The 13,369-nt window shown below is 40.0% G+C and overlaps 2 protein-coding genes across 3 annotated transcripts; one reads left to right on the top strand and one right to left on the bottom strand.

Annotated features, from left to right (window-relative positions):
- Nucleotides 1-682: 682 nt before the first annotated feature.
- Nucleotides 683-5,959, bottom strand: tk2 (thymidine kinase 2). Of its 2 annotated transcripts, none has more exons than XM_061040559.1 (10): nt 5,800-5,959; nt 5,177-5,214; nt 4,898-4,972; nt 4,502-4,555; nt 3,350-3,439; nt 3,106-3,179; nt 2,743-2,831; nt 1,951-2,030; nt 1,679-1,759; nt 683-1,455 (listed from the first exon to the last, which is right to left on the bottom strand). In XM_061040559.1, exons 1-10 carry the CDS (start codon nt 5,957-5,959, stop codon nt 1,369-1,371), a joined length of 828 nt encoding a protein of 275 aa, XP_060896542.1. In that variant the 3' UTR covers nt 683-1,368. The 2 variants fall into 2 exon arrangements, with proteins under 2 accessions (XP_060896542.1, XP_060896543.1); XM_061040560.1 differs by having other exon boundaries at nt 5,177-5,292; nt 5,800-5,941.
- Nucleotides 5,960-8,129: 2,170 nt separating this feature from the next.
- Nucleotides 8,130-13,185, top strand: aprt (adenine phosphoribosyltransferase). The gene is made up of 5 exons (XM_061040561.1): nt 8,130-8,304; nt 9,239-9,342; nt 11,065-11,198; nt 11,803-11,881; nt 12,018-13,185. The coding sequence occupies exons 1-5, from the start codon at nt 8,216-8,218 to the stop codon at nt 12,155-12,157; spliced, it is 546 nt and encodes a 181-aa protein (XP_060896544.1). The 5' UTR covers nt 8,130-8,215; the 3' UTR covers nt 12,158-13,185.
- The last annotated feature ends 184 nt before the right edge of the window (nt 13,186-13,369 follow it).

The following is a 13,369-nucleotide window of genomic DNA, read 5'->3' on the forward strand; positions in this document are numbered from 1 at the left end:
TTTATGGTAAATTAATTTGAATTCAATACGTTTGAGTTCAAGGATACGTACAACGCTTCTGTCTGTCTCTCCCTAACGTCAACAATCACTTGCATTGTTATACTAATGTTGAAATGGAGGCATTGGTCCTGGCGCCAAGATGTTAGGGATCTGATCTCCCCTCTGTAGGTCGACTTAAATGCAGAACACAGGAGAGGGCTGACGATGCATTTCCCAAGGGGCACTGGTGTTGGGAGTCATGGTGGAGGAAGTCGGGGAGACTCCAGGCCAAATAACTCAAATGAACCCTCTCACCTGTTTGTAGTCTGTGTAAGAGAAGGCAGTTTGGACACCATTTTGACCGGGTAACTTTGGCTACTGGTAGACAAAGTTCATCTGTAACATCTCATGCAGGGTGTTGTTAAAGGCTTTTTTGACTGGTTGGATATCTGGGAGAGATGCAGACATCAGCTGCTGTTTCACGAATGCTTTTTTCTTTTTTGTTCAAGATTTCAGGTCAACTGGATGTGATCTAATGATCACCTTTTCTCATGCTGTTACTTTGGACACATATCATCACCGTATGTAGAAACTGAGGCCTACATTTTAAACACAGAATGCGTGTTGATAGGTTGTTAATGTCTAAATACAACATCAAACCGTTTTAATGAGAATTGCAAAAAAAAAAACCGGCTAAAGCAAGTTAGGATAACAAAATGTTCTTATTAATGAAGCAAGCAACAACAAAGAGAACAAAGCTTCCGTTCATTAAAAGGGAGTTACAGAGAAACATTTCATTATTCAAGTCAATCTTCAGTAAAATCCCGTTGCAGTACATCTACACGTACAGTATATTCTGTTGTATGAGGAGTTGTTGTTGTAACCGATGCTCCAGCTATATGACAAGTTATTACATCCAAAAATCAAACACTAATGTACTTGAGGTCCCCTTGTGATCACATCCTGTGGTCTGACTTTGAGTACATAACAACAAATAGTGAAATAAATACAAACAAATGATTAACATCTGGAAAAGAAACTGCCCGGGATTTGGAATGACTCCGTTAATGTTTAAAATGACAGAAGGAATATTTGACTTTTCTTGCCCTGTAGGCGAGAGATCACATTAAATAAGCATTTTAACATAACCGTTAAGAAGTAAATTAAATGTGATTGACTACACATGTAAATAAATAACTTGTGTTATTGCTAAAACCTCAAATCTAAGCGATTGAGCTGCTTGTGAAAAAAACCTTCAGTAATTGAACAGATCAGTTTTATAATAGAGGTTTCACATCCTCTTCCAAAGCTCCCTTTGCTGTTTGCGTCTTTGTGTGTGTGTGTGTGCGTGTGCGTGTGCGTGTGCATGTGCGTGTGCGTGTGTGTGTTTCACAGGTAGCCAGCAGGTAGTATTTTGTCACGGTTTTCTTCATACTGGTGCAGCATCTCATTGAGGTCATGGTCAGCTGGAATAACCTGCACAGACACACCCAATGCAAATATAAACAAACATATTCTGTCTTCTATTTTACTAAATAAATAACAGATAAGAATCAATGCTAGGAGTTACTTTCATGACGCTGAATTCAGAAACATCACAGGATGCATAAAGTGGGAACACATGTACAGGTACTCGTGCTATTTGGGCAACCTAGTTGCACCAAAGCAAAGAACTGCCTGGATGTGAATGGCCACTCACCAAAACAGGAGCAGGAAGAGGGGAGGAGGTGCGCTTGATGAGCCAGTCCTCATACAGCTGGTGAATGGACTCAAGATACTCCTAATGGATGCATGAACACAAACACAGAAGATTGAGGTCTTCTTTGAAATGACAAATTGGTCATCTGTCAAAAATGTTAGCTATCAATTCTCTAAAAAAACAAAAACACAAAAACAATTCATTTCCTTTCAAGTTCACTGATGACTTATTTGTTCTGTGAAATGAAACAAGGTTTCAGTTTGTGCCCTCACCAATGGAATGACCTTCTCCTCTTCTCTGCACCTCTGCTTCAGCCTCTCATGACATTTCTGAGGAGTCGTCTGCAGGTACACTGGATCCCGAGGAAGATATCACAGAATGCACGTCAACAAGCAGTCGCAGCTTCAAATGTGATTGTTAAACATTTTGTTTCTTGTGCTCTTCTGGCTGAAGGGAGGGATAGCTAGCTCTCAGGTACTAATGAAGGATGGGTAGCCTTCGTATTGATGACTTAGTCTGAGTGATGACATGCTATACGATTTGACCTGCTAAAATAATTTCACCGCAACTTATTAAAAATCACTAGATTGGGGCGCTGGTGGCGCAGCGGTTAGTGTGCGCGCCCCATGTATGGAGGCTGTAGTCCTCCAAGCGGGCGGCCCAGGTTCGAATCCCACCTGTGGCTCCTTTCCCGCATGTCATTCCCCTCTCTCTCCCTGATTTCAGACTCTATCCACTGTCCTATCTCTCCATTAAAGGCACAAAATGCCCAAAAAAATCTTTAAAAAAAAAAAAAACTCTGGCGATTGAAATCATGTAGAACATATTCTATAGAGAATCCCTGTTGTACTAAATCAAATGGCAGGATTAGGTGTTGAGAGGATGGAGCTGATTCTGGGTCAGTACTGTGTACCAAGTTTGATGCTATGTTCACGTATACCTGTGTGCACTAAGTCATGCATCAGCTGCCGACTCTGCCTCTATGGATTGTGTTGTTTTTTTTAAACTTTGTGAATTTTTGCAGAATTTGTTTCTGTGTTTTTTTGTTTTTTTTGTATTCTCACCAATCAGATCAACGGGAAGGTATATGTTTGTTGTGATCCAATCAAACCACTCGCTGAGAACTGCAAAGTCCACCTCAGGCATTTTCCCACTGATGACAAAAATCCACAAGAAGAAAAAAAAGAAACAACCGTGTCAGTATGCTGTCATGGGAGAGAACATGACAATATAAACCTTTATTACCATTACTGGGCTTATGATCTCAATTCAGCCAATACTGCAAATACAGCAGCAGTTGTGTGATGTGAATCCAACATACAAGTATGAGAGTTAGACTTTAACTGCATTCTGAAATCATTATTTATTGATCTAGTCCTGTTCTAATATCGAGGTCTGATGTTTCCATAAGCACAGATAAAAAATACCTTCTGAAGAGATTCTCCACGAAGATGTATTTGGCACTGAAGATGGATCTTTCCATCATCCTGACAGGAGCTGACTGAAACAAACAGGACACTTTCAGTATATAAATGTACATTTATATTTTATTTATATTTATATTATATATTTTATTTTATTTTTTATATTTTCCCACAACTACTAACACTTGAAACCAACAACAGTGTTGGCGTCTATATGCACCAGTTTACATTTAATTAGTTCACTTACGATAGGTGACAGGTGTCTATCCAGCATGGTGAGTTGAACATATGTCTGCAATGTGATGCCCCAGCGCTCAGGATCCTGGTACATAAGACCCTGCAGCAACAGAAACAAAAAGCTGATTCCCTGTGAGTCATGGGAGATTTACAGGGAACGTTTTTTTGTGCACTTAGTGCCATGAGAAGGATATGAGTGAGCTGTACATTAAGATCACAAATTGCCATCAATTCAAAGCATCAGTTTACAGGAATCATGAAAACACACTTTTCACTCCTTCCTTTATTGTATTCAACAATGGGGGAACCTTTAGTAGTTCTTCACACATTAAGTGTGTTAAGAGCTTCATCTTAAGAGGACTCCTCTATTGTGGGCAGCTTTGTTGATGGCGACTAGGAGGTACATTGGCTGACTAATAAACCAAAAGTTTCAGAAAAAGCAGGTTGATTCCACCTCCTTCAGTCTGCATGAAGTCAAAATACTGAACACCTAATCTCTGCTGATGAATGCAGAACCTGTGAAGTCATGAAATGTTCTTACTTCATGATGTAGAAAGTGGAGTGGACTCATGATGTTTGAATCTGTTCTGTTTGCATGCTGAAAAACATTCGGAGTGATACAACTAAGAGGTGGCACTAATAGGCTGAAATTTGCGATAATAAAACATATATTTATCTTTAAAAACAATATCCATAAGAGTTACTTTGCACACAAAAAAACAACCATGGATGTTGCTGCTCATTTTCATTTGAAGATGCAAGTTGGACTGTAAAACAAGGACAAATAAAAGGGAGTCTTAGCGCTGACATCGCTTATGCTTTCTTGGGATAAGTTCTTGATACACATGGAAAAAAAACCTAATATCAGCTGTGGTCTATAACAGACAATATGGCGTGTATTTGCATTTGAACGTCAGATCCTGTATAGTAGGCATATTGCATGAAAGCCTGGACATACAGTGTAATAAGCGTGTGTGAATGTAGAATAATGTCGTTTGAAATTCTCTTTCTGGTCAGAAGACTATGAGAGCAGTCTGTTTACCGTTTCTTTAATGTTCAGAGAAACAATCCTGCAAACACTCTGTTGTTCTGACCCAATGAAGTAGGTCTGATGTCAGGTCAGAACTAGGACACAATAAGAACATCAGTGTAAGTGAAGTACCAGAGGGTTGTGGCCACGGACATTCCTCCATTTTGAGATGGGTTCTGTTAGGACCTGAAACAAACAAAAGAGGGTAAGAACAATGACATCACACTGCCGATGTCTTTGGCTGTGAGATCACGACACCAGTGGAATGACTTTGCTGAAACACTGGACTTTAAGAGTTGGATTTCATTTTTATCTTCTGCGGGCATTTTCTTCAATACATCATTTTCAAATGAGAGAATAATCGAGTATTCGTTCAAGTGAGGGAAGCACACAAGGTATACTGTCCAATACTTATAGAGTTCACACCTTTTACCAAGAAACTTTGAATCTATAGTCCAGCCTTTATTAGCTCATGTTACATGTTAAACTTGAGTGGTATGTCCTGGTAGGCACTCTTTGTCATCATACCTCTATGTTGCCGGTTTGGCTGAAGTAATTCAGACATGTAGTTTTCCCACTGGCAATGTTCCCCTCAATACAGACCTAAGAAAAAGAGAAAGTGATCAACAGAAATGAAGAAGTAGAGGACTTTAATATGATATAAAGAAGCATCATTATTAGTATCTTTAGTCACTGTGTGCATAGGCAATAATGGAAACTACTCTTGAAACTGCAGCAACATCTATTACGTGCAGATCTTCTTCAGGTGTTTGCTGTAGGGTTACGAATGAAAACTGGTACACTCACCACTGACTTCTTAGCCTCTCCATTTCGCTCCAGCTTCCCTTGGAAGGAAGACAACATAGTGAGACTAGACTTCACCTCCCACAATTCCCAGAGCTGGCCTCTCTCAGGTCAGTGGGCTACGGTAACGCCAAGGGGACAGAATAGAGGACGATAAGAAGAAGGGGATAGCTTTTGGTGAAACGATGACTATGGAGCTGAAGTGATTGAAAAATGAGGATGATAACATCAGCAAGCTGGTGAACAGTGAAGAACGTGTTTTCCCCTTTCCTTAAACCAGTATGGATGAAAATCTACACTTTAAAGTCATGATCACCGTCATCTTCCCTTAGCTGAAGTAGGCATACAAAAACAACACACTGGCAATTGTTTCGATTCGTTTTAGGCATTCTTTCTTAGGTTCTGTTTTAACAAGAATAAATCACTGTATAAGACAGACGCGTCAGTAAACACAGTACAGATATGTAACAGTCTTTCATGTAGGTAAGGAAGATTTATTATGAGACAGTGAGATAGAGCTATTCACAAGACGATAAAAGAAAGACAATCTTCAAAACGAACAGGCCTTGTGTGATCTCAGCCTGTTTCAGGACAGAAACCGACTGGAGACCCAACACCAGTGTTACCTGTGTCCCCGTGCTGCGTGACGCGGTGCGCTCTCTGCGGGATCAGTGTGACGGAGCCGGCAGGTAACTTCCTCCTCCTGCTACACCTGACAACACGCACACAAGAAGAGACGACTCCTGCCGCCAACATCGGGGAAAGGCGACCACCTGCTGCCCACATCTCTCGCGCAGTACGGCTTCTTCTTCTTCTTCAGGAAATAAACTGTGATTTCTTCTTCTACTACATATAAGGCAACATTACAGACTCTCACTGCCATCTGCTGTTAATGAATGTGTGCGGCCCTGGCACTACTTTGTTTATGTCAGTGCCAGGACGTGCTTACTATGGCTCTTTTAAATCACTCATCCACCACACTTGCTTTGATTTATTTTATTTTTTTTCAGAAAAATGGAGTCTTCCCTAATCTGTAGGCCTATCCCTTTTCACTTTCAATGTGTTGGTTCATTATTATAAGCTATTCTAACTCTTGATTTTCTCCCCATACGTTTTCCTTTAAATAATTCACAGGCTGCAAAACACCCTGGCCTTAATGAAGATCTTTTATTTGACTGTTTTCTTGAAAAGATTTGCTGTGTTATTTCAGAGTTGTTTGTTGTCTTTAATCTCTTACAATCAGGGTCATGTCTTTTTTTTTATGTTGTGTTATTTTCCACAAGTTTTGCCATCAGTGTAGTCAGTTTTTGGATGCATTGGCCCTAACAACGCCATCCCCTTGAGTTTGTAGGTGTACACACCCACCCTCTGCAGACCACACCTCTAGCTCCAGGTCGGGAATTCTTTTACTGGTTGAGAACCACTATACAGTCCTCAGTGTTCCTGTCCATCTGTTTGACTTCCTGATGAAGGCTTGACGCTGAAATGTGTCCGAGTGTGTTTTTTAAAAACGTCCACATGACCGTGCAGTGGAAATAAATGCATCTTTATTGTTTCAAAGATAGGTCCTTGGAGTTTTTCTATTGCTTGAAAGTGTGTTGATACAAAAAGATCACTGATATGTGTTGCTGTAACCAAATTCATATACCTTGTAGTCAGAAGTGTGCCGCATGTATTCCTACCGACAGTCTTTCCACACTCCAAAGAAAATATAATGCAGAAGTCAGGACTTTGGTCGACCACAACAACAAGACTTTGGTCTCATTTTAAGATTATGCAACTCTCCCTCTCCCTCTATGTGCCTGTCCACCTGTCCTATTTGTTCTAGACAATAATAAGCAGTGTTCGTATTGTATTTTTTACCTGTTTGCTTGTCTACCTGTAAGTCATGATTGGACTCAGTCAGTTAGCACCTTAGGTAAGATAATTTGATGTTTCTAACCCCCTCCCCTTTTTGGCCTGTTCTTGACTACCAAACCTCCAACTACAGAACATAATCCCCTCCCTTCTTTCATTCATGCAGTCTCCACTTAGGCCCCCTTTATTATTCATCCTTGTCCCTTTTATATAGGCCTAGCCTAGTGGAATGACTCATAGATAAAGTATTTTGAGACAGTGTTGATTTCAGTTTGCTATGGTGGAGAAAACAGAAAAGCTATCCTTCACTGTTATGTGCACGGCTGACCTGAAGGCTTGATGCCATATGTTGAATGTTGTTTTTATACCAGCACCAACAGAAGAACATTTGGCACATTGTTTTTGGGGCGCTACCCACACATTTAGCTGTGTTGCTCATTCCACGAATGCACGATCCTTACAAGTTATACCTCGTTGTAAAGGTGACTAATCAGGCTTTCCAACGATATATAATACAACACCAATTAGTATAATTAAAGGGGCGAAATAAGTGACCGAATTAACTTTTCCAAACTTTTTTTGAGGAGTTTACATGTATGTAGCCTATGGCCTATATGAGAATAATATATTATTATCTTTAACACTTAACACAGGAGCCTTATGAGAAAGAATATGTGTGACTTAAATTGACAGTAGATTAAGTAGTGATCATTGAACTAAGTCTTGTTTGAGTGTGACTGTGTGACACAAGTTAGTATACAGCCTTGTTTTTTGGGTGCTGGATTATTATTATAAAGGGTAAGAGAGAATTAGGCTGACATAGAGTAGCGCACTTTAAATAGTCTCTGTTGTCTTATTAAAGGAATTATTAATAATTGAATTGTTGCAAAATTCTGAAGACGATGACCCACAATGTTTCGCTGTCAGTAAATCAGCAACATTACAACATGTCATTCAGACCAGTAGATGGCGGTAATGTCTGATAATGCTGTGTGTGTGTGTGTGTGTGTGTGTGTGTGTGTGTGTGTGTGTGTGTGTGTGTGTGTGTGTGTGTGTGTGTGTGTGTGTGTGTGTGTGTGTGTGTGTGTGTTGTGTGCTCGATGCTCAAAGTCACGAGGAAGAAACAAGTGGAAGCGAGGGGAGTGAGCGAGCAGCAAGGAGCACCACAGGCAAGAATCAAGAAGAATGTCAGCGAGTGTAGAGAGTAAACTCCAGCTGGTCCGAGACCACATCCGACCTTATCAGGACTTTCCGAAGAAAGGCATCGTGTTCAGGTAAGACACAAATAACTGCGTCCTAAGTCCTGTACACTAGAGTCCTCCTGTTAAAGTTGAATTGTTAAGGGTATCGAGCCTCTCTCCACTTCAGAGAAAACAGTCAAACGAGAACCCACGTTGTCCTGCGGTGCGTGGAAATACATAGTGTAAATATGGTGTTTGACATATCAGGGCCAGCGACTAGAACCTTCAAGAACAAACTAGCAGAACTAACCTACGAGAGTAGTGAGTGTAAAATGAGGAAGAAATAAGAAAACTCCGACTTCAAATCGACAGAGCACACTATTTTACACACACACACACACACACACACACACACACACACACACACACACACACACACACATTTTTGTTTACTCTCTGTTTGTTCCTGCCAAATATTATAAGCCAAAATAAGTGTTTGTTCTTGTTGTGTTTGTTTACTATCTGTGTGTCCAGGCTGGTAGCAGTCAGTTATAACCTGAGGTGAAACTGGTGATATTGACAGAAGCTTGAAGCAACCGGAGGGCTTCATTTAGTACAACTGTGAGACTGTAGTGCTATATGTGTTATATGTATATACAGTATACTGTATGTATATGTATTTGCTATGTGTGTGCTTTTTAAAAAATGTTTTATTCTGTATCATGTTTAGGTTTGCTGTAAATGTAAAGTGTGTTAAAAATATTTGTTGTTATTATTTGTATCATTCATATGAACATCTGTACATGAGTGTGCAACCATTCCAGTTAATTGAAGTACTTTAATGTCCAGGTGACATCACATATATGAGTCAGAGCTTAATGGAAAGCTAAGTTCTACAAAACAGTGGCTTTCCCAGTATAAATGTTCATCTTTGATACTTACTGTATGTAATGTATGTGTGTGTGTGTGTGTGTGTGTGTGTGTGTGTGTGTGTGTGTGTTTTGTGTGTCCATGTTTGTCCGTGCAGAGATATCTGTCCCATCCTGAAGGATCCAGCTGCTCTGACAGCAGTCATTGACCTGTTTGAAGAAGAGGTGAGGAGGAATTACCAGACTGTTGATCTGATAGTAGGTAAGAAAACGTCATTTTTAATGAAAAAACAATCACCAGTATTCTTGACCTACTAAACCTCTGCACAGCTGTCTTGTTGTCTCATGACACTAAGGACAGGTATAGACTTTACATTTTAGTGTTGGTCTCAAGACCTCTTTTACAAGGTCTCTGACTCGGTCTCGGACTGGGCAGACTCAGTCATTACTGTGATAAGAAGGAAAACGCCCCTTTCTAAAACAACATATAACTTCAGTTCATTCATGATTAGCTTTTATCCTCTGGTAAGGACAGCAACCTTCCCGCTGTTACAGTCTAAGTGAGTGACATACCTGATGCACAAGACGAGGATTCTTCATTGATAGTTGTGCTCTTGGTCTCGTCTTGGTCTCACCCTGCCTTGGTCTTGGTCTCATCTCGGTCTGGATCCCTGAATGTTTTGGTCTTGTCTTGGTCTCAGAGCACTCTGGTCCCGGGTGTGTCTGGGTCTCACTTAGTGTGTTCTTGACTACAACACTAGTATATTTTTTTTAATTATTTACAGGGACTCTATTTAATCATACATTAAAGTGATCTCTCAATGAATAGGGACCTCTAATTGAGAGCTGTCTTTATTTGTCAAAACAGGCAGCTACACCAGGAAAGTAAGAGGGACTGGGCCTTAAATTGGGATGAGCTTTTATTTGAAGTTTTCTGATCATTTTACAGAGAAATAACCAAAAGAACAGGTAGTAAATCAGCACCAGCTGTTATTCATAAGCTTTTCTCTGTTCAGGGAACCTAAGGTACTACAGTAGAACACCAAACACAGCAACCTGTGGAACCATTTAGGATGCAACCAATCACATTGAAAAGATAGGATAGAAATGGATTATACATCTGTAACGGTGGATAAAACATTTTGATGGAGAACCGGTACTTTAATTTCGATGAGTTCACTCGCTGATTTTGTTTAGATGTAGAAGAATTCCTGCAGTTAAGATTGTATATTAACTGTCATGACCATGGGTGTATTTTGTATATTAAATGAGCAATATGTACGATAACTACTGAATTAAATCATTTAATATATCATCATCAGACATTAAGGAAACATGCTATGTTGAAGTGCTGGCTTCTCTGACAACAATGCAGCAGTCACTATGTCCTCCTTCTAAGCTTGGATTCCAGTCTTGAATGGTCTGTATTTCTTATGACTAGAGAAGGTAAGCAGGTTTAAGGAATCCCAATACGTTCGTTTTGGACGCCCCTCGGTTTGCCAGATATGAGACCAGTTATCACAGCAGATACACCAGTAAGACATATATTACTCTGAAGGCATTTGCTAGTTTTTTCATGCATTTATTAAAATATTACTGCCATTCGGTTGCTTTTGGACATTGTGAATATTGACCTTTTAGATGTTAATGGAAAAATAAATTAAATGAATATTCTATGACTTCCGAATTCTTAATGAGAAATATTTTGCAGAGCTGTTTTGTTGTAGTATCACAGCAAACCAACAGATTGGTTGCAGTGATGGAAACAGGCAAGCGTATTGCATCTACCTGACCTAAAAAGCAACCGGTGTTTGCATCGACTCTAGGGAGGAGGGGGCAGGGGGAGATGGCTCTGTCCGATGTTTTGAATGTGGACTGCAGTAAACATTATAAACACTACATGTCAGAGTTACATATTGCTCCTTGAACTATATTCTTCCACAAATGCAGTAACTCTATCTCTGACTTTTTTGTTGTTGTGCAGGTTTAGATGCTCGTGGTTTTCTGTTCGGGCCTCTGCTTGCCCAGCGGCTCGGTGTTGGCTTTGTCCTGGTCAGAAAGAAAGGGAAGCTCCCTGGAACGACTGTGTCTGTGGCGTATGATTTAGAGTACGGGAAGGTAAGGACACAACACACATACTCCGTCATTTGTTTTAGCACTACTTCACCCTTCAGCTTTTTAACAATCAGATTTTCAATGCAAAGCTGGGGAAGATGTTTTCCGCTCTGAAGCTCATATACAGCTGTGACAGAGGAGACCATTCTCCTTCACAGGACGTCAAAGATGTTGATCTGTTACAGACATAAAGAGTGTAGAGCGAGAAGTCATGGACAGTAATGTAACCTTAATGTAGACTTTGGTGGGGGTTCAACACAAGATGCCCAGAAAGTGGGAGCAGTCAATTCTTTGCAGATGCCGACCCCACCACACCCTTGTGATGATTAAGAGGGATTATTTGTGAATGAGTCTTTAAATAATTTTGAAAAAATCATACTTGGTATGGTTTAAAGTTACATAAAAATAGTCCTAAATGCATTTATGTCTTTAAGGACGTCTTCTGTAACAGCACTATGTGCAGTCTGGAGAAAGAAAGACAATTAGCCCGTTTTGTGTGTCTATTGTCTTTTTGCCCTGGAAAAGCAAGAGCTTTTGATTATTTACTCCTGACCTTTAAATGTAGATATTGCATTAATGACAATGTTTTGTTTTCCTGTTTCTGCAGGCGGAGGCAGAGATACAGGATGATGCGGTGGCTCCAGGACAGAAGGTTCTGCTCATTGACGACCTCCTGGCTACTGGTGGTGAGAACTTATATCGAGTTATATCTCATTCAGTGACAGGCTGATTGAACATTGAAATTTGGTGTTTTGGAGCACAAGTGATGTTATTGAGACATTTTGAACAACATTCAGAAGTTGGTGTGTGTGTGTGTTTCAGGTACGTTGTTTGCTGCCTGTGAGCTGATGAAGAAGCAGCAAGCGGAGATTTTGGGCTGCATGGTGGTGATTGAGCTCAAAGAGCTGAACGGCAAAGACAAACTAAAACCTCAAAGTCTTTTCTCCCTGGTTCAGTACTGAGGACCACTAACAGATGCCACACTTGTTGGTGCTAACTAATGTTTGACTGTTTTTCCATCACCACACCACCTATATTTCCACATTTTCCACTTACATACACACAATCATTTGAGGTCATTTTGACATGTTTTGTGCTTCAGGTTGTAAATCTGTTAAAGCTCTAGTAGCAAGGGAAGGAGCATTACCTAGCAAACAGTGGGCATATGAGAGCTTTCCTCACAGCAGACCCTCCCCATTAGTCTGTCGCTGAATATAAATCAGGTGTTGTCACACTCATGGATGAATAAAACTTTCTTTATGAACATGTAGGGTAGAATACACAGCTGCAAGGCCCAAGATGAACTTTCCTTCAACTCCTTTGATATTCCTGGTTTAGGATCACAGAACAAATGATTCCAAAGAGGCTGTAAGTAAGCATGTTAGCAGTAAGGTGACATTAAACTCACTCCACTTGCATTCTTTCAATAGAAACTTAACGGGGTGGTGCACACGGTCCACAAATCAGCGCTGATTTAGTCCTGCTGTTTAAAAGCTTTTAAAATGGACTCCCTGCTAAGACATTTGGCTGTAACCGAATGAGACGACTTCTCCACAAGAGGGCACACAAAGAGTGGAAGTGTGTCAGAGGCAGGTTTTTTTATTTTAGAGGTTCAGAAACAAAACAAATCCTTAAAGTCTTTAAATGTCTTAATTATTTTTAAACATTTTTCTTTCTTTTTTGATTTTCATTACAAGTAATGCATGCTTGCTTCAGTCCTTGAATTCATTTTTATGGATATGAATTATCTTTAAACAGAAACATTTGATTGCAGACTGAAAAACCAAACGTTATCTTGTTGATCAGTTTTTTTATTTGATGTCATCACTCTTTTTGCTGTGATATCAGTGTCTTGAGGAATGTGTGCCTGGAGCTTGAGAATAATCAATGCAGTTATCCATATGATGCTAAAGCTAACTAACGTCTAACAAGATCTAGCTATTATTCTAACTGAACACAAATAATATATTGAATAAAATGTTTAACTGCAGCTTAGCTGTTTCTTTGTTTCATTGTTGTCTTGACTACTGGAGGTTTACTCTGTTCAGCATCTTCAGGATTTTCTGCTTGGGACTTTGAAGAGAGCCAAGCTGCCCACGAGGAACTTGACTTCTCTCACTCACACAGAAACACACTGATGGCTCCTGATGATTTCAGGAGCATTTGGGGTTCAT

This window comes from Labrus mixtus, chromosome 6 (assembly GCF_963584025.1).
Source record: "Labrus mixtus chromosome 6, fLabMix1.1, whole genome shotgun sequence".
In the NCBI taxonomy this organism is placed as follows: domain Eukaryota; kingdom Metazoa; phylum Chordata; class Actinopteri; order Labriformes; family Labridae; genus Labrus; species Labrus mixtus.